Here is a 19,855-nt window from a genome sequence, read left to right on the forward strand (position 1 = left end):
TGGCAATCAGTGCAGCAAGTGGGCAGAAGTCTGGGAGGAAGACAGCTGCACGAGGGTCCGCATGGGTCCAGTGGGCACAAGGGGAGGGGAAGGAGCTGAGAGTGAGAAAGTGCCTGGTGGGGTGTGGAGGGGTCGGGGTGGGGTATCCAAGCCTGAGGCCCCAGTGTATGACTTGAGTTCTGGTTAGACAGGGGTGTATCCGGGGATCAGGCTCTCCGCTCCCACCTTGGTCCAGGAGGGGTCACCCTGTCGCCCCCAGCTTTGGCCCCATGTCTGCCGTGTTCCGCCATCAGCCCACACATCTGTGTTGTACAGCCGCAGCTGCCAGTGTCTGGTTGGGATGCAGGTCCGCCCAGAGTGGAAGACCGCTGGGGACTGGGAAGCTTTCCAGAAAGACATCTGAGCTCCCCAGAGCACCTGTCAGTGTCCAGACTGTGAAACACGTACAGCTGGTGACAGCCAGTGCGGGGCTGTCCCGGAGGTCACGACAGGTGCAGCCAGCTGGGCAGCCTGGCTCCTTGGCTCCGTTAGAGCGAGAGCAGCACATTGTGGGGACCAAGGAGGGGTTCAGGGCCGGCAGCAGATGGGGACTGCCTGGTAGCAGATGCCCCTGCCTCAGCAACCCCTGGGTGTGACCCTGGGTCAAGAGTGAGTCCCCAGGGAGGGGTAAGGTGTGTGTGACGCATCTCAGGGGCCCTGCATCCCCAGTGCAGTGTGCACATGGTTCCTGACAGGTGACCGGCCTCAGACCCTCTGGCCCCCGAGTAGTGTAAGCAGCTGGGGGCCATGACGCAGAGGCCCCCTGGGCTCCAGCGAGGATGGAAAGAGCTTGGGTGGGGGGCCCAGGAAGGAGACTGTGGGCATGAGGGCCAGCGCCCTGACCTGAGGGCACTGGACACTGCTTCTGTTCACTACTGCCATCAGGAAGGGCTGGGCTGCCGGCTTCTCAGAGGGAGTCAGGAGTCAGATTCCTTCTGAAATATACAATTTCACTCCTGGTCATTAAGGCAAACAAACTAAAATGCCGCAGGGACCATGTGGACTGCAGTGGCTGCCCACCCCCGGGGCCACCCATTTGTGGCCTGAACCATTTACCAGCCTTGGAGGTGGCTGGACCCAGGTGTGGGCTCCCCCTGGCCTCCTGCCCTCTGTTGGATGGGCTCTGGGGTCGGGAAGGCTTGGGCAGGGTTGCAGGACGGAGGTGGGGGGCCCCCACCATGCCGCAGGGGATGAGCCTCTGAGCACATCAGAGGGGAGGGAGGAGGGGCCAGGCAGGGAGGGGCCAGGCAGGGAGGGGCCAGGCCCGCAGGGAGCCTGTAAGCACTTGTGGGGGGAGGGAGGGGCCCGTGAGCCACCTCGGATCGCAAGGTAGTCAACATTCCCCACAGAGGCAGGGCCCTGGGCTGCCACAGGGCCAAGCTAGGAGGTGATGCCAGGGCCTGCCCCAGAGTCCAGCCTCTCCTGGGGTGCCAGTTCTCTGCTTTTCACACTGGTAGCCCCAGCAACACAGGGTCTGAACTCTGGCTCCCTCCACAGAGGCAGCCTCTTACCGCACGCCCCTGTATGGGCAGCCCTCCTGGTGGGGTGAGGACGATGGTAGCACGCTGCCTGACGCCCAGCGCCAGGGAGAGCCCTACCCAGGTTGGTCTTGGGGCCAGGCTGGTGAGACCCTGAGGGCTCCCAGAGGGTGGTGTGTGAAGGGGATGGCCTGGGCTTGAGGAGCCCACTCCGGGGGACATGGGGCCTCTCTCCCCCTCTTGGGTGGAGTGGATGGTCCTGGCTGAGGAGGGTGGTGGCAGGTGGTTGCCCTGAGGCCCGGTCTGAAGACATCTTCCCACACCAGAGCGTCCCAAGGGGCCGGTGCAGCAGGACGGGGAGCTCCACGGCTTCCGCGCCCCTGCTGACCCTCAGGGCTGCTCGTTCCGGCGGGAGCCCAGCTACTTCGAAATCCCCACGAAGGAGACCCCGCAGCCGTCGCAGCCCTCTGAGGTGCCGGCACACGAGATGCCCACGAAGGATGCAGAGGCAGGTGGGGGCGGAGCGGCCCCTGTGGTGCAGAGCCACGCCTCCTTCACCATCGAGTTTGATGACTGCAGCCCTGGCAAGATGAAGATCAAGGACCATATCACCAAGTTTTCCGTGCGCCAGCGGCGGCCCCCGGGCAAGGAGGCCACACCTGGTGAGATGCTGTCGGCTGAGACCAAGGTGGCCGACTGGCTGGTGCAGAATGACCCGAGCCTGCTGCACCGGGTTGGCCCTGGGGATGACCGCCACAGCACCAAGAGTGACCTGCCTGTCCACACCCGCACCCTGAAGGGTGAGTGCCCAGCTGGCGGCCGTGCCAGTCCCGGGACAGGCAGGGGACCGGGCTTTGGCTGGGTCTGCACTGTTGCCATGCAGAGGGGCCCATTCAGCTGGGTTGACTTCCCATTTTTCAATTAATTGCCTAAGAGCCACCTGCCTGGTCAGGAGTCCAGTCCTGCATCTTCCCGTTGCGCTTCCATGCCCTGGGTGGGGGGGCCCTGAGGGCTGGGGTGCAACTCAGCTCAGGCATGGGGTGATGAGGCTGCCTGAGATCGACCGCTGTTTCCTTTCTCTTGGCCTGACAAGGTGGGGTCCCCTGTCTCCCTCAGGCCACAAGCACGAGGACGGCACGCAGAGTGACTCAGAGGACCCCCTGGCCAAGGCGGCCTCGGCCGCTGGGGTGCCCTTGGAGGCCAGTGGGGAGCAGGTGCGGCTGCAGAGGCAGATCAAGCGGGACCCCCAGGAGCTACTACATAACCAGCAGGCCTTTGTCATCGAGTTCTTCGACGAGGACACGCCCCGAAAGAAGCGCTCCCAGTCCTTCACGCACAGCCCGTCCGGGGACCCCAAGGCCGACAAGCGCCGTGGCCCAACACCGGCCGATAGGGACCGCCCCAGTGTCCCAGCCCCAGTCCAGGCAGGGGGCCGCAGCTTGGGGCCACAGAGGGCCGGCTCGCTTAAGCGGGAGAAGACAGAGGAACGGCTGGGCAGCCCCTCGCCCGCCTCCCGAACCCCTGCCCGCCCCTTCGGAAGTGTGGGGCGCCGCTCCCGCCTGGCCCAGGACTTCATGGCCCAGTGTCTGCGGGAGAGCTCCCCGGCCGCCCGGCCCAGCCCCGAGAAGGTTCCTCCGGTGCTGCCCGCTCCCCTGACACCCCGTGGGACCAGCCCCGTGGGTCCCCCGACCCCACCGCCCGCCCCCACCGACCCCCAGCTGACCAAGGCACGGAAACAGGAGGAGGACGACAGCCTCAGTGACGCAGGAACATACACCATCGAGACCGAGGCGCAGGACATGGAGGTGGAGGAGGCCCGGAAGATGATCGACCAGGTGTGGCCCAGCGGCAGCCCTCGTGGGGAACGGGGGGTGGAGGTGATGCCGGGAGAGGCGAGTGAGAGCCCTCGTGGGGAATGAGGGATAGAAATGGGCGGACGTTGTCCTGCTCCGCCCCAGCCCTGGCTCCTGCCTCTGGCCCAGCTGGGCAGGAGGGAGCCTGGTGTGCTGCCCATAGCCCCGCCCCTCACCTTCCCAGGGCTGGGTCCGTATCCCATCCGCATGTCCTGCTGACAGCCAGGCTACATGTCCCGGCCACCAGCCACTCTGGCCAACCAGGTCCCCGCTCTCCCTATGGCCTGGGGGTGGCCGGTGTCAGTGGAGGGTTGGGAGGTGGGCTTCTCTGACCCTCAGTGCCTGGGACCATTTCCTCTTGGCAGGTCTTTGGGGTGTTGGAGTCCCCTGAACTCTCCAGGGCATCTTCGGCCACCTTCCGCCCAGTCATCAGAGGGGACAGAGATGAGTCTGGTGACGGGGGTGTGGCCCAGCGGATGGCGCTACTGCAGGAGTTTGCCTCCCGGCCACTGGGTGCGGCCCCCCAGGCGGAGCACCAGGTACAAGCACAGACGCCACCCCAAGGAGGGGCTGGGCAGAAGAGGGCAGCATCCAGGCCAGGCCTGGGGTCAGCGGGCCCCTCATGGGGCGAGACTGGACTTTCCTCTGAGGGACACGCTCACCTGGAGGGTGGGCTGGGGCTTCCATGAGGAGGGATCGAGGCCAGGTGTCAGGCCCAGTGTTGATTTGAGGTCCTGGGCCAAACGGGCTCTGAGATCAGGACAGGGCCACGGCTGCTCTGCCAGCCTGGAACTGAGTTCTGTGAGGCTGCCTGGGCTGGGCAGGCAGGGGGTCGCGTTGGAGCAAGTCCAGGTGAGGCAACTGGGATCCCTGGCTGCCTTTGCAGGGGCATGCTCACTCACTCATGTGGCAGGCCCAAGGTGGTGCGCATGCGTGGGGCTGGTGTTGGCTGCTCTGGACACCCCTCCTGTTCCCTGGCACCCCCTGCTCCTCACCGTTGGGCTTGCGTGTGGAAACACACCCACCCTCCTCTCCACAGGGCCTCCCGGTGCCGGGCTCCCCTGGGGGTCAGAAGTGGGTGTCCCGCTGGGCCAGCCTGGCTGACAGCTACTCAGACCCGGGCCTCACAGGTAAGTGGCTCCAGTGCTGGAGGAGAGTTGGGCCAGGCCGGGGCGGGCCTCAGGCCGCTGACCACGGACAGGCTGCCTCTTCCTGTGCGTGGAGGGCCTGCAGACTAGCGGCCCTCTAACTGGCTGCCTTTGTGCTCCACAGAGGATGGCCTGGGACGTAGAGGCGGGGAGCCGGAGGGGTCCCTGCCTGTGCGCACGCGGCGGCGGCTCCCTCAGCTGCCCAGTGAGAGGGCTGACAGCCCTGCGGGCCCGGAGAGCAGCAGGAGGAGTGGGCCTGGGCCACCGGAGCTGGGCGGTGAGCAGCCCAGCCGCCTCTTCGGCCAGGAGGAGTTGGATCCTGACAGCCTCAGTGATGCCAGTGGGTCGGACGGGGGCCGAGGCCCTGAGCCAGGGGTGGGGCCACAGGACAGCAGACGCAGGAGCCCCCAGGAGGGGCCCAAGTGGAGCAGGGGTCGGCACTCACCAAGGGCCCCTGGAGAGCCAACTCCCGCCTCTTTCTTCATGGGGGACCAGAATGGGGACACTGTGTCACCTAGGAAACCGCTTGCGGCTCCAGTGGATGGGGAGGGCCTAGGGCAGGCAGCCCAGCCCAGCCCCTCAGCACGGGATGGCATCTATGTCAGTGCCAATGGGAGAATGGTCATCCAGCTACGGCCTGGACGGTCCCCAGAACCCGACGGCCCTGCCCCAGCCTTTCTCCGGCAAGAGAGCTTCACTAAGGAGCCAGCCAGTGGTCCCCCAGCTCCCGGCAAGCCCCCCCACATCTCCAGCCACCCGCTTCTACAGGACCTGGCCGCTACCCGGGCCGCACGCATGGACTTCCACTCCCAGGACACCCACCTGATCTTGAAGGAGACGGAGACGGCCCTGGCGGCCCTGGAGGCCCAACTCCTCTCCAATTCTGTGGATGCTGAGTGTGAGGGGGGCGGCACCGCGAGGCCGCCGGAGGACGCCCTGTCTGGGGACTCGGACGTGGACACAGCCAGCACCGTCAGCCTGCGTAGTGGCAAGAGCGGGCCCAGCCCCACAACCCCCCAGCCCCTGCGGGCACAGAAGGAGATGTCGCCATCCCCGCCAGCTGCACAGGACCCAGGAGGCACCGCCCTGGGCAGTGTCCGTGAGCAGCCCTCAGAGAGGCAGCGTCACCCACTTGGCCCAACGGACATGGGCCGTGGAGAGCCAGTACGGCGCTCGGCCATAAGGCGTGGCCACAGGCCCCGAGGGTCCCTGGACTGGCCCAGTGAGGAGCGTGGCCCTGTCCTCGCCCCCCTACCCGGCTCAGATGTGATGGCCTCCAACCATGAGACCCCTGAGGCCACCGGGGCAGGACGGCTAGGGTCTCGCCGGAAAGCAGCGGCCCCGCCGCCATCCCCGGCTACCCGGGAGGAGCAGAGCCGTAGCTCAGCCAGCTCCCAGAAGGGGCCGCAGGCCTTGACCCGCTCCAACAGCCTGTCCACCCCTCGCCCCACACGGGCCTCCCGGCTGAGGCGGGCCCGGCTGGGGGACGCTTCAGACACTGAGGCTGCGGATGGAGAGCGGGGGTCCCTGGGCAACCCTGAGCCCGTGGGCCGGCCAGCTGCTGAGCAGGCCAAGAAGCTGTCACGCTTGGACATCCTGGCCATGCCCCGGAAGCGGGCTGGCTCCTTCACAGGAACTAGTGACCCTGAGACAGCCCCTGCCCGCACCAGCTTCTCTGGCCGCAGTGTGGAGTTGTGCTGTGCCAGCCGCAAGCCCAGCATGGCCGAAGCACGGGCTGTCGCCAGGAAGGCTGCCAACACAGCCACCACCACGGGTCCCCGCCAGCCCTTCAGCAGGGCCCGCTCGGGCAGTGCCCGATACACCTCCAGTGAGTGCCAGGGTGGGTGGGAGGCCAGGGCCAAGGCAGGGCTGCCGGTGGGTCTGCAGCGTCTTGGATGCCAGCTGACTGCTGGCCGTGGGCCCCGGTCCTGGCACGAGAGGAGCCTCTGTTCCCAACGCTGGGGTAGATGTGTTGCTGGACTCACGTGCACACACACATGTGCATGGGCTGAGGGCAGGGCCCACAGTCCCCTGGTGTGGGTAGAACACCCTGACCGTCTCTGGCATGGAGAGGGCCTTCCATCCCCCAGGGTGTGCCTCAGGGCCCCGAAGCCCAGGCTGGCCCTCCCCACTCTTCCTGTACTCCTGGCTCAGGCCCCTGGTGCCTTGGGGTCCCCATGCCATCTGCCCGTGGGCCTGGGGCCCTAGGCCTGGGGAGGGCTCTCCCATGGATCTCTGCCACAGTACCGTGGCTCAGTGAAGGGTGCCAAGCATACCTGTGCCCTCTGCTGATAGCTGCTCTAACACCCTTCTGGGCCCACAGGCCCCATGGCCGGGGAGGGAGGGAGGGCTGTGAGCAGAGCTCTGCCCTGCCCCCCAGATGTCCATGGGCACAGCAAGCGGGGATGGTCCTCTGTGGCCACCAGAGCTGGCCTCCTACCTGGGGTGGCCGGACATCCGCGTCTGCAGAGCGGGGCCCACCCCGCCCGCCGAGGGAGCTGAGCTGTCCTGCGAGTGGATTGGTTTGAGGCCAAGGTGCTGCTGCTACTGCCTTCTGCCCTGTGCACCCACCTACCCACCCACGATCCCAGTGGAGCCTCTTTCCCGACTCCCAGCATCCTCCCACAGCCCCGCCCCAACTGCTGGCTGCACTGGGCAGGCCCTGCGTGTGGCTGGAGGCTGGGGCAGGGTTCGCTGGAGGAAGGGGTGGGGCGGGGCCAAGGGTCACCCCTGCTTGGTGGAGCCTGCTGTCCCTACCCGACGTGGTGCACTGGTGGTGTCTGACCCAAGCATGCGGCTCGCCATCATCCCCCCACAGTGCAGGTGCGCAGCTGCTGCCGGGCTCAGAGCAGGGGCTGGTGAGGAGGCCAGGACTCTGCCCAGGAGAGTGGAACCTGAAGCTTTGGGTCTGACAGACTCAAGCAGGCAGCAGGGAGGGACTGCAGTGGCCTTGCTTGGGCTCTGACTGGTCCTTGCCTGTCTGTGTGGTCCAGCCTGGGTCGCAGCAGGTCCTGGTGGGGAGGTTTACTCTGTTTTGGGGTCTGCCAGATACTGCTTTCCCACCACCTGTAAGGGGGTTTCCCACCTAATCAGGTGCAGACTGCTCCCGGGTCACAGCCATTGGCCTGGGAGCACCAGGCCGCCTTCCCCGCGTGTGCCCCTGGGCTGGTGGGGGCCTTGTGGCCCCTGGAGCTCAGCAGCTGTTGATGTTTCAATGAAGGGCTACTGGGTGGGGGCACCAGCCTCGACGCTGCCCAGCCTTGCAGCACTGAGCCCTCTCCCAGAGGGACCCTGGGACTGCCACAGGGTGCTGAGTGCTGCTTTGTTCTGTTCTTGCTTCTAAAACCAATTCACTCACCAAGACACGAGGCGCCGGCAGCAGGGCTCGGATTACACGTCCACCTCTGAGGAGGAGTACGGCTCCCGCCACGGCTCCCCCAAACACACACGCTCCCACACCTCAACAGCCACTCAGACCCCGAGGGCTGGCAGCTCCAGCCGGGCTCATTCCCGGGCCCCCGGCCCCCGGGACACGGACGACGATGAGGAGGAGCCTGACCCTTATGGTTTCATCGTGCAGACAGCAGAGATTGCGGAGATAGCCAGGTGAGTAACCCATTCAGAGTAAATCCACTGGGTGCCAGTGCCTTTTCTTGAGTGAGAGCACCCTGAGGGCAGGGACCAGGCTGGGAGCTCCCTTCTTGAGTGGATAGATGGTACAGCAGATGGCTGGCTGGCTGGATGGATGGATGGATGGATGGACGGATGGATGGATGGATGGATGGATGGGAGGGTGGGTGGGTGGATGGATGGATGGATGGGCAGGTGGGTGGGTAGATGGATAGATTGCTGGGTGGGTAGATGGGTGGATGGCTGGGTGGGTAGGTGGGTGGGTGAGTGGATGGATGGATGGATAGGAGGGTGGGTGGATGGATGGATGGATGGATGGATGGATGGATGGCTGGGTGGGTGGGTGGGTGGGTGGATGGATGGATGGATGGATGGATGGCTGGGTGGGTGGGTGGGTGGGTGGATGGATGGATGGATGGATGAATGGATGGATAGGAGGGTGGGTAGGTGGATAGATGGATGGGCAGGTGGGTGGGTAGATGGATAGGTTGCTGGGTGGGTGGATGGCTGGGTGGGTAGGTGGATGGATGGACGGATGGATGGATGGACAGGTTGATTGGTGCATGGATGAATAAGTGGATGGATGAATGGATGGGTGGAGGTTGTATGGGTGGATAGAAGGATGGATGGAAAGGTTGGTGGGTGGCTGGGTGGGTGAATGGATGGGTAGATGGGTGGGTAGATGAATAGGTGGATGGATGGGAGAGGGTGGGTGGGTGGGTGGATGTGTAGGCAGATAGATGAATAGGTGGATGGATGGGTAGATGGGTGGGTAGATGAATAGGTGGATGGTTAGTAGAGGTTGGTTAGTGGGTAGATGGATGGATGGATGTATGGATGAGTGAGTGGGTGGATGGATGGGTGGGTGGATGGATGGATGGGTGACTGGGTGGATGGATGAGTGAGTGAGTGGATGGATGGGTGGGTGGATGGATGGATGGGTGACTGGGTGGATGGATGGATGAGTGAGTGGGTGGATGGATGGGTGGGTGGATGGATGGATGGGTGACTGGGTGGATGGATGGATGAGTGAGTGGGTGGATGGATGGATGGATGGATGGATGGGTGAGTGAGTGAGTGGATGGATGGGTGGGTGAATGGATGGATGGATGAGTGAGTGGGTGGATGGATGGATGGATGAATGGATGGATGAGTGAGTGGATGGATGGATGGATGGGTGAGTGGGTGGATGGATGGATGGGTGGATGGATGGATGAGTGAGTGGGTGGATGGATGGATGGATGGGTGAGTGGGTGGGTGGATGGGTGAGTGGGTGGATGGATGGGTGGATGGATGGATGGATGGATGGATGGATGGATGACTGGATGGATGAGTGAGTGGATGGATGGATGGATGAGTGAGTGGATGGATGGATGGATGGGTGAGTGGGTGGATGGATGGATGGGTGAGTGGGTGGATGGATGGATGGATGGATGAGTGAGTGGGTGGATGGATGAGTGGGTGGGTGGATGGAAGGATGAATGGATGAGTGAGTGGGTGAATGGATGGATGGGTGAGTGGGTGGGTGGGTGGATGGATGGATGGATGGATGAGTGGGTGGATGGATGGATGGATGGATGAGTGGGTGGGTGGGTGGATGGATGGATGGATGAATGGATGAGTGAGTGGGTGGATGGATGGATGGATGGATGAGTGGGTGGGTGGATGGATGGATGAATGGATGAGTGAGTGGGTGGATGGGTGGATGGGTGAGTGGATGGATGGATGGATGGATGAATGAGTGGGTGGATGGATGGATGAGTGAGTGGGTGGGTGGATGGATGGATGAATGGATGGATGGATGGGTGAGTAGGTGGGTGGGTGGATGGATGGATGGATGGGTGAGTGAGTGGGTGGATGGATGGATGGGTGAGTGAATGGGTGGATGGATGGGTGGATGGATGGAAGGATGGATGAGTTGGTGGGTGGATGGGTGGATGGATGGATGGATGGGTGGGTGGGTGGGTGGGTGGATGGATGGGTGGATGAATGGATGAGTGAGTAGGTGGATGGATGGATGAGTGAGTGGGTGGATGGATGAGTGGGTGGGTGGGTGGATGGATGGATGGATGAATGGATGAGAGTGGGTGGATGGATGGATGGGTGAGTGGGTGGGTGGATGGATGGATGAATGGATGGGTGAGTGGGTGGGTGGGTGAGTGGATGGATGGATGAATGGGTGGGTGGGTGGATGGATGGGTGGGTGGATGGGTGGGTGGGTGGATGGATGGGTGAGTGGGTGGGTGGATGATGGATGGATGGATGAGTGAGTGGGTGGGTGGATGGATGGATGGATGAGTGGGTGGATGGATGGATGAGTGGGTGGGTGGATGGATGGATGGATGAGTGGGTGGGTGGATGGATGGATGGGTGGGTGGGTGGATGGATGGATGGATGGATGGATGGATGGATGGATGAGTGGTGAGTGGGTGGGTGGGTGGGTGGATAGATGGATGGATGGATGGATGGATGGGTGAGTGGATGGATGGATGGATGGATGGATGGATGGATGGATGGATGGATGGATGGGAGGGTGGGTGGGTGGATGGATGGGCAGGTGGGTGGGTAGATGGATAGGTTGCTGGGTGGGTAGATGGGTGGATGGCTGGGTGGGTAGGTGGGTGGGTGAGTGGATGGATGGATGGATAGGAGGGTGGGTGGGTGGATGGATGGATGGATGGCTGGCTGGCTGGCTGGCTGGGTGGGTGGGTAGGTGGGTGGGTGGATGGATGGATGGATGGATGGATGGATGGATAGGAGGGTGGGTGGGTGGATAGATGGATGGGCAGGTGGGTGGGTAGATGGATAGGTTGCTGGGTGGATGGATGGCTGGGTGAGTAGGTGGATGGATGGACGGATGGATGGATGGACAGGTTGATTGGTGCATGGATGAATAAGTGGATGGATGAATGGATGGGTGGAGGTTGTATGGGTGGATAGAAGGATGGATGGAAAGGTTGGTGGGTGGCTGGGTGGGTGAATGGATGGGTAGATGGGTGGGTAGATGAATAGGTGGATGGATGGGAGAGGGTGGGTGGGTGGGTGGATGTGTAGGCAGATAGATGAATAGGTGGATGGATGGGTAGATGGGTGAGTAGATGAATAGGTGGATGGGTAGTAGAGGTTCGTTAGTGGGTGGATGGATGGATGGATGGATGGATGAGTGAGTGGGTGGATGGATGGGTGGGTGGATGGATGGATGGGTGACTGGGTGGATGGATGGATGAGTGAGTGGGTGGATGGATGGGTGGGTGGATGGATGGATGGGTGACTGGGTGGATGGATGGATGAGTGAGTGGGTGGATGGATGGATGGATGGATGGATGGATGGATGGGTGAGTGGGTGAGTGGATGGATGGGTGGGTGAATGGATGGATGGATGAGTGGGTGGATGGATGGATGGATGAGTGAGTGGGTGGATGGATGGATGAGTGAGTGGGTGGATGGATGGATGAATGGATGGATGAGTGAGTGGATGGATGGATGGATGGGTGAGTGGGTGGATGGATGGATGGATGGGTGAGTGGGTGGGTGGATGGGTGAGTGGGTGGATGGATGGGTGGATGGATGGATGGATGGATGGATGGATGGATGGATGGATGGATGAGTGAGTGGATGGATGGATGGATGAGTGAGTGGATGGATGGATGGATGGATGGGTGAGTGGGTGGATGGATGGATGGGTGAGTGGGTGGATGGATGGATGGATGGATGGATGGATGGATGAGTGGGTGGGTGGATGGAAGGATGAATGGATGAGTGAGTGGGTGAATGGATGGATGGGTGAGTGAGTGGGTGGGTGGATGGATGGATGAATGGATGGATGAGTGAGTGGATGGATGGATGGATGGGTGGATGGATGGATGAGTGAGTGGGTGGATGGATGGATGGATGGGTGAGTGGGTGGGTGGATGGGTGAGTGGGTGGATGGATGGGTGGATGGATGGATGGATGGATGGATGGATGGATGGATGACTGGATGGATGAGTGAGTGGATGGATGGATGGATGAGTGAATGGACGGATGGATGGGTGAGTGGGTGGATGGATGGATGGGTGAGTGGGTGGATGGATGGATGGATGGATGAGTGAGTGGGTGGATGGATGAGTGGGTGGGTGGATGGAAGGATGAATGGATGAGTGAGTGGGTGAATGGATGGATGGGTGGGTGGGTGGGTGGATGGATGGATGGATGAGTGGGTGGATGGATGGATGAGTGGGTGGGTGGGTGGATGGATGGATGGATGAATGGATGAGTGGGTTGGTGGGTGGATGGATGGATGGATGAATGGATGAGTGAGTGGGTGGGTGGATGGATGGATGGATGAGTGGGTGGGTGGATGGACGGATGAATGGATGAGTGAGTGGGTGGATGGGTGGATGGGTGAGTGGATGGATGGATGGATGGATGAATGAGTGGGTGGGTGGATGGATGGATGAGTGAGTGGGTGGGTGAATGGATGGATGGATGGATGGATGGATGGATGGGTGAGTAGGTGGGTGGGTGGATGGATGGATGGATGGGTGAGTGAGTGGGTGGATGGATGGGTGAGTGAGTGGGTGGATGGATGGGTGGATGGATGAGTGGGTGGATGAATGGAAGGATGGATGAGTTGGTGGGTGGATGGATGGATGGGTGGATGGATGGATGGGTAGGTGGGTGGGTGGATGGATGGGTGGATGAATGGATGAGTGAGTGGGTGGATGGATGGATGAGTGGGTGGATGGATGAGTGGGTGGGTGGGTGGATGGATGGATGGATGAATGGATGAGAGTGGGTGGATGGATGGATGGGTGAGTGGGTGGGTGGATGGATGGATGGATGGGTGAGTGGGTGGGTGGGTGAGTGGATGGATGGATGGATGAATGGGTGGGTGGGTGGATGGATGGGTGGGTGGGTGGATGGGTGGGTGGGTGGGTGGATGGATGGATGGATGGATGGGTGAGTGGGTGGGTGGATGATGGATGGATGGATGAGTGGGTGGGTGGACGGATGGATGGATGGATGGATGAGTGGGTGAATGGGTGGATGATGGATGGATGGATGAGTGAGTGGGTAGATGGATGGATGGATGAGTGGGTGGGTGGATGGATGGATGGATGGATGGGTGGGTGGGTGGATGGATGGATGGATGGATGGATGGATGAGTGGTGGGTGGATGGATGGATGGATGAGTGGGTGGATGGATGGGTGAGTGAGTGGGTGGATGGTTGGATGGATGGATGGATGAGTGGGTGGGTGGATGGATGGGTGGGTGGGTGGATGGATGGATGGATGGATGGATGGATGGATGGATGGATGGATGAGTGGGTGAGTGGGTGGGTGGGTGGGTGGATGGATGGATGGATGGATGGATGGATGGATGGATGGATGGATGGATGGGTGAGTGGATGGATGGATGGATGGATGGATGGATGGATGAGTGAGTGGGTGGATGGAGGGGTGGGTGGCTGCAGATCTTCCCAGGAGATGAGACCTCCAGTACAAGGAAGGCCTTCTCAAAGGTTTTTATTAGAAATGAACTCCCTCACATGGTCATTCAGTTACAGGGCCCTCTCCAGGCCAGGTGCTGGGGAGGATGGGGTAGGGAGTTGGGTAGGAGTGAGGGTGGTCTTTGCCAAGCAGTGGTCAGTACTGCAAAGGCAGGCCCTGAAAGGCTGTGGGGCAGGCAGGGGAGGTCCCAGGACCAGGGTGGATGGCAAGTGTTTGTTGTGGAGGATGCTGAGCTTGAAGCCCATGAGGGACCTGGAAAGAGGTGGCCAGGAGCAGGCGGCCCTTAGAGAGTGGCTCGCACTGGGGTGGAGGCGCAGGCACCTGAGGCTGTGAGCAGCATGAAGTTGGTGGGGAGGACCTGGGGGGCTTGGAAGGATGGGGACTGGGGACAGGGCTCTTGGGATGCTTGAGGTATTGGGGGAGCATAGGGAAGAAGGCTGCCATCAGCGGAGGAGGCGGGCACAGGGCTGGGGCTCTGGACAGAGACACTGCACCTGGCTGAGAAGGGGGTGGGTGCTTCCAGGTCTGAGAGCAGAAGGGGACGTGGGGGGCCCATGTGGGTTTCTGGAGTTCTCTGCCTTCCACGGTGGGTGAGCTGGAGCATACGATGTGCTGGGGGCGGGAGGCCAGAGAGTTCTGGGTGGGGGCCCTGAGGGGACATGCTGGGGGCAGGAGGCCAGGGAGTGCTGGGCAGGGGCCCGAGGGCCAGGGGCATGTGCCAATTGGTGTCACCCAGAGGTGGAGGGAGGGCTTCCATGTTTTGTCTTGATGTGGAAGGGTGGACCCAGCTAGGACCCAGTCCTGAGTGGGGCCAGGGCAGCCAGTGGGCTGTGCAAGGCCATCTGGACAGAGGGTGCTGGGGCTGTTTCTCCAGTCGTGCCAGTGTCTGGCGAGGGTTGTGGTGCTGCTGGAGGTAGGGGAAGGGGGAGGGCCCTCAGGGTGGTCTGTTCCTTTGGTGACTGCCAGTGTGGGGGCCGAGGTGGCTTGGGGTGGGGCCTGTCCCCATGAGGATGGGTGGTTGACAGTGACAGGGAGCCTGGGTCCCCAAGGCCTGGGCTGAAGGCCTAAGTGGGGCAGGACCTGCTGGTGGCCCAGGTGCTTAAGGGGCCGGCAGGACAGGTGACGAGGCTGTGCGCTCCAGCAGAGGGCTGGGAGCTGCTCACGGGCCCGGCAGGCCCCTGTCCTCACTGGGAAGTGTCTGTTACCTCGGCAGGGTGGAGGCCTGTGCCCCCTGGGCACATCCTAGGGGGACTGAGCTGGCCAGGCTTGAGCAGGGGGCTAGGCTGAGCTGCCATTGGCCTCACTGGCCTGCAAGGGGTCCCCTGCCTCTCTGGATCTGCCTGCCCCACCCTGTGCCGAGCCCCACCCTCTGCCCAGCCCCCACCCTCACTGTGAGGAGTGGCAGGTTCTAGTTTCTGTGACCTCAGCCCACTCTCTTCCTTGCCTCAGTTTCTCTGCCTGCAGAGCTGGGCGCCCGTGGCACCCACACGTTCTATGACTGAGTCCCATCCATTCCATTTGGGCCCCACAGCTGTGATGCTGGCCCTGGGGGGCCGGAGAGGGAGGAGGTGTGGCCTGCCCCGGAGCCAGCAAGGGTTTCTGTGCCCCCTTCTTTTCAGGCTCCGTCCCAGCCCCCCACCATCCCTCCTTGTGGCTGTGGGGAGTTGGGCCTCCCTGTGGGGCCGTGGCCAGTGCCTGTGTAAGCAGTGGCTAGGCCAGTGTTTGGGGCCAGGCTGGGGAGCACCTCCCCCAGGCCCCACCTCTGGCCAGCAGCTGCCTGGGAGCTGGGAGGGGCTTTGAGGCCCGTCTGGCCCCTGCTGCCCCGACTTCCTCTGTGCAGAACCTGCCGTCTTTCCTGCCCGCTGCAGGCTGAGCCAGACGCTGGTGAAGGACGTGGCCATCCTAGCCCGGGAGATCCATGATGTGGCTGGGGACGGTGACACACTGGGCTCCTCGGAGCCTGCCCACAGCGCCTCCCTCAGCACCATGCCCAGCACCCCCGCCTCGACCATCTCTGCCCGGGAGGAGGTGAGCCCCAGGCTTTCTGAGGCCCCTGTGCCAGAGCCACCCTTGAGGAGGGTCAGGCCAGGTCCCCACAGCCCTTTGCACTCCTCGGCTGAGGCCCTGCTGCACATCCCCACTTGGTGAGCTGGAGCATGTTCCCCTGGGTCAGCGCCCCAAATGGCCACCAAAGAGCTCGAGGTCTGGGGAGCTCGCGGCACCTGAGTCAGGCCTGACTGTGCCATCATCCCCAGCCCAGCTGCCTCCACGGCGGGGCAAGGGCACAGGAGGGACCTTGCACAGATGGGAGGTGGGTGTGCTCTGTCCACCTGCCGGGCCGGAGCAGGGAGGTGCAGCCACAGCCTGGCAGGAGCCTCTGCCCGGGGCCCACAGTGCCGGCCCTCCCTCTTGCAGCTGGTGCAGCGCATCCCCGAGGCCAGCCTCAACTTTCAGAAGGTGCCGCCCGGCTCGCTGAACTCTCGGGACTTTGACCAGAACATGAACGACAGCTGTGAGGACGCCCTGGCCAACAAGACGCGGCCTCGGAACCGAGAGGAGGCACAGTGCCCACTACCGCCATGGAGCTGGGTGTGGGGGGGAGCAGGGGCGGGGCTCCTCGAGGGCGGGGCCATGCTGAGGCCGGGCTCTTGCAGGTGATCTTCGATAACCTGATGCTGAACCCGGTGTCCCAGCTGTCGCAGGCCATCCGTGAGAACACAGAGCACCTTGCCGAGAAGATGAAGTGAGTCGGCTTCCCGGCTGAGGTGGACGCCCAGATACCAGCACAGCTGCGTGAGCTGAGACTCAGGCCTGGCTGAATCCCTCAAGGGCAGCGGTTTCATGGGTACTCGTGTGCACCTGTGGAGCCCGCCCTCCCGTGTGCACGTGTATGTGGCTCCCAGCAGGCAGACCCTGAACTCAGAGGAGCCAGCGCCTCCACGGCGGCCCTTCCTCCCCTTCTCCTCTAGCCCTCATCCCGGGCCCAGCCCTCCCCGCCGCCGAGTGTCAGGCACAGATGGGACTTTGGTGCCTGTCAGCCCAGGTCATGCATCAGGCCTCAGTTTCCCCCTTAGGCCCAGGTTGGCTGGGATGAACTTCACCATGGCAGGGGAGGTCTGGGAGAATTGTGCCTCAGCTCTGTCATCCCTGTCCTTGTCCCCCCATTTCTGCCTCCCCCTACCTTGGACAGGATCCTCTTTCAGAACACAGGGAGAGCCTGGGAGGACCTGGAAGCCAGGATCAACGCCGAGAACGAGGTGCCCATCCTGAAGACATCTAACAAGGTGAGTGCCAGGGCCCCGTGCCCCTTGGCCCACCCCCAGCCAGCCTGGCTTTGCCCGGCTGGCCCCAAACCTTGTCCCAGCTCCTGTACACAGAGCCCCAGGGCAGGGCTGCAGCCCCTCAGAAGTTGGCTCCACCTCCCTTCCTGCCACATTTCCAGGAAATCAGCTCCATCCTGAAGGAACTGAGGCGGGTGCAGAAACAGCTGGAAGGTGAGTGTGGCCCAAGCCTGGGGCAGCAAGGGAGGCTGACAGGGCCTTGTGGGGAGCCCTGACTCACGGGTGGGAGCAGGTGAACTGGATCTGCAGCCTGACCCTCCCTCTCCACCTCCAGTTATCAACGCCATCGTGGACCCCAGTGGGAGCCTGGACCTGCTCACAGGAAACAGGAGCTTGGCCAGCTCTGCACAGCCGGGGCTGGGGAAGGGCCGCGTGGCTGCCCAGAGCCCACCCTCACCCGCCTCAGCCGAGGCCCTGCTGCCAGCCCTGCCCCTGAGGAATTTCCCACAGCGGGCCAGCTGTGGGCCTCCCAGCCTCCCGGACCCCACCTTCCTCCCTGATGCCGAGAGGTTCCTGATCTAGGCCCCAGACCTGGCCAGGCCGGCCTCCCTGTGCGTGTGCGTCTCTGCCTTCCGTCCGCCGTGCGCCCGCCTGCCTGGCCGCAGGTGGTTCTCCCTGAAGACCCCCACATGTGCCATATCCCCGTGGGCGGGTGCCTCCCATGCCCTTGCCCCTCGTCAGCTCCCAGCCAGCACCCTACTCACCCTGTCCAGCCCCATGGCCACCCCCACCCCTCCTCGCCCCCTGCAGGCCTCTGGGCCCAGCTCCTGGCCAGGCTGCTGCCAAGGTCAAGCCCTCAAGGGCATTACCCCGCCTCCTCTTCATCACTGTTATTTTTGTCTTTAGCTTTAAAGGAAAGAGTTGTTGGTGCCGTTGCGGGTGCCCCCTCCAGGCCTGACTGGCTCTGCCAGGCACTAACCTGCCATATCCCTTTGTGCTGGCCTGCGGCCAGGCAGAGGAAGAGAGGTCGACTGTGGGGTCATTTGGTGCCAAACATGGAGCTGGGCAGGCTCACCTGTTCCTGGGACTATCTAAGATGGCAGGGCACTTGCCCTGGTGGCTCCCACCTGACCCCAGGCCTTTTATAGGCAGGAGCCCCACTGCTTCCAGCCTTTGGTGCCAACACAGTTGCCAAACCCACTGAGCTTGGGGCTGCCCCGTGGAGCCCTCCTGGGTATGGACCCGGGGCTTGTTGAGAGCTGAGCCATGCACACAGGTGCGGACACCCCCCCACTCCCATGCACACAGCTAGTCCAGGCGCCTCCGCGCTGCACCGTGAGGACTGCAGGGCATGTCCCCGTGAGGGGCTGTGGGCCTCTGTACTTGGGCTTCCAAGGGCCCGGGTGCAGCCGGGTGTATGGCAGCCCTTCTGGCGGGGGTGAGTGCACGACCAAAGTGACTGGAAGCCGGGTTTCCGGAAGCTCGCAGCTTGGCCTGCACCAAACGCCCTCCCCTTTTGGCTTCACGCCATCAGGCCTCAAGTGGGCATGGGGACAGGGACGGGCCCAGGAACTGTTGTTTTCTCAGGATTCTTTCAGCTGGGAACATGGCAGGTGAGCAGAGCTTGGTCCCTCTGCCGTGGCCCCTGCTGGGGCAGCCCGTGTTGCCGGAGCCTCTAAGCCAAAGAGCCCATTGGCCGTGGTTGGTGGGGGTGGACGTGGGGGTGTCCCACCTGGACCAGACTGGCGTGGGTGAGCTCCACACCCCGCCTGGCATTGGTATGAGAGTCGGACCTGGACAGGGCCAGCTGCTGGGGGAGCAGCACTGGGGACTGGAGGCTGGAAGCGGGTGGTGTGTGTCCCCTGTTTACTTTTAGCTGATCTGGGATTGGGTGTACGGGTTCTGTTCCTCTGAGCCCTGCGGCCCACCTGATGTTTACGTGTGTGTGTGAGGGGGGTTGGGGGTGGCAGGTGTCCCCCCCTGGTCCCCGCCCCAAGAGCCTGCTGTCTGTATGGAGGAGGTGCTAGTCCGGGCCACCGGGCTGCTGCCCACCCCCGCATGCCCCAGTTGCCCACCCTGCCTGCCCCTGGACATGAAGTGGTCACGCTTCATCCACGGCGCCTTCCCACCCCTCGGCAGTGGCTGTGCAATGTTTTAAATTCACAAGTTCCTGCTCCTCCCCACGCTGAGCTCCTTTGTTCCTCCCCCTCCAGCCTTTGCCTGGGAACTGGTCCTTGTTTGCCGGGCTTCTCGGAGGGTTCACTGTACATTCGTTCTCAGGTGGTCTTGTGGCTGTCTTTCGGAAAATGGTTATTTTATATGATTTGTCATGGAATTTGTTCTAATAAATCATTCTTCTATCACATGGCAGCACGCTGGAGCCTGTCACCTTGGCCTTGTTTCTCTATCCTTGGTGTTTGGGGTGGGTGGGGCCCTGCCTATAGGACAGACCAGGGGAGGCTGCAATTCAGAGATGCTGCCACCAGGGGGCGGCCTGGGCTAGAAAGCAGCATTTCCAGATGTTTACTCCTAAAAACAGAAGTTAATTTATGAAAACTGTTCAGTGAGACAGCATCCGAGAGCGCTGTTTTTGTTTGTTTGTTTGTTTGTTTGTTTTTGAGACGGAGTCTCACTCTGTCACCCAGGCTGGAGTGCAGTGGCACCATCTCGGCTCACTGCAAGCTCCGCCTCCCGGGTTCACGCCATTCTCCTGCCTCAGCCTCCCGAGTAGCTGGGACTACGGGCACCTGCCACCATGCCCGGCTAGTTTTTTGTATTTTTAGTAGAGACGGGGTTTCACCGTGTTAGCCAGGATGGTCTCGATCTCCTGACCTCGTGATCCACCCACCTCGGCCTCCCAAAGTGCTGGGATTACAGGCGTGAGCCCCCGCGCCTGGCCGAGAGCACTGTTTAAAACTCCGCTCATCTTGCAT

The 19,855-nt window shown here is 62.4% G+C and overlaps 1 protein-coding gene across 4 annotated transcripts in view; it reads left to right on the top strand.

The window, feature by feature from the left end:
- Positions 1-19,285, top strand: part of CEP170B (centrosomal protein 170B) — a 35,864-nt gene extending 16,579 nt beyond the window's left edge. For 3 of the 4 annotated variants that reach the window (XM_054530591.2, XM_024231545.3, XM_063715758.1), the window contains exons 7-19: positions 1,537-1,641; positions 1,844-2,317; positions 2,634-3,352; positions 3,736-3,909; positions 4,410-4,500; positions 4,643-6,346; positions 7,881-8,124; positions 15,510-15,669; positions 16,057-16,200; positions 16,296-16,384; positions 16,832-16,925; positions 17,084-17,135; positions 17,257-19,285. In XM_054530591.2, the coding sequence (XP_054386566.2) occupies positions 1,537-1,641; positions 1,844-2,317; positions 2,634-3,352; positions 3,736-3,909; positions 4,410-4,500; positions 4,643-6,346; positions 7,881-8,124; positions 15,510-15,669; positions 16,057-16,200; positions 16,296-16,384; positions 16,832-16,925; positions 17,084-17,135; positions 17,257-17,504 (4,298 nt within the window). In that variant the 3' untranslated portion in view covers positions 17,505-19,285. The remainder of the gene's footprint in view (positions 1-1,536; positions 1,642-1,843; positions 2,318-2,633; positions 3,353-3,735; positions 3,910-4,409; positions 4,501-4,642; positions 6,347-7,880; positions 8,125-15,509; positions 15,670-16,056; positions 16,201-16,295; positions 16,385-16,831; positions 16,926-17,083; positions 17,136-17,256) is intronic. The other variant, XM_024231548.3, reaches the window with a different exon arrangement.
- The last annotated feature ends 570 nt before the right edge of the window (positions 19,286-19,855 follow it).

This window comes from Pongo abelii, chromosome 15 (genome assembly GCF_028885655.2).
Source record: "Pongo abelii isolate AG06213 chromosome 15, NHGRI_mPonAbe1-v2.0_pri, whole genome shotgun sequence".
NCBI lineage: Eukaryota > Metazoa > Chordata > Mammalia > Primates > Hominidae > Pongo > Pongo abelii.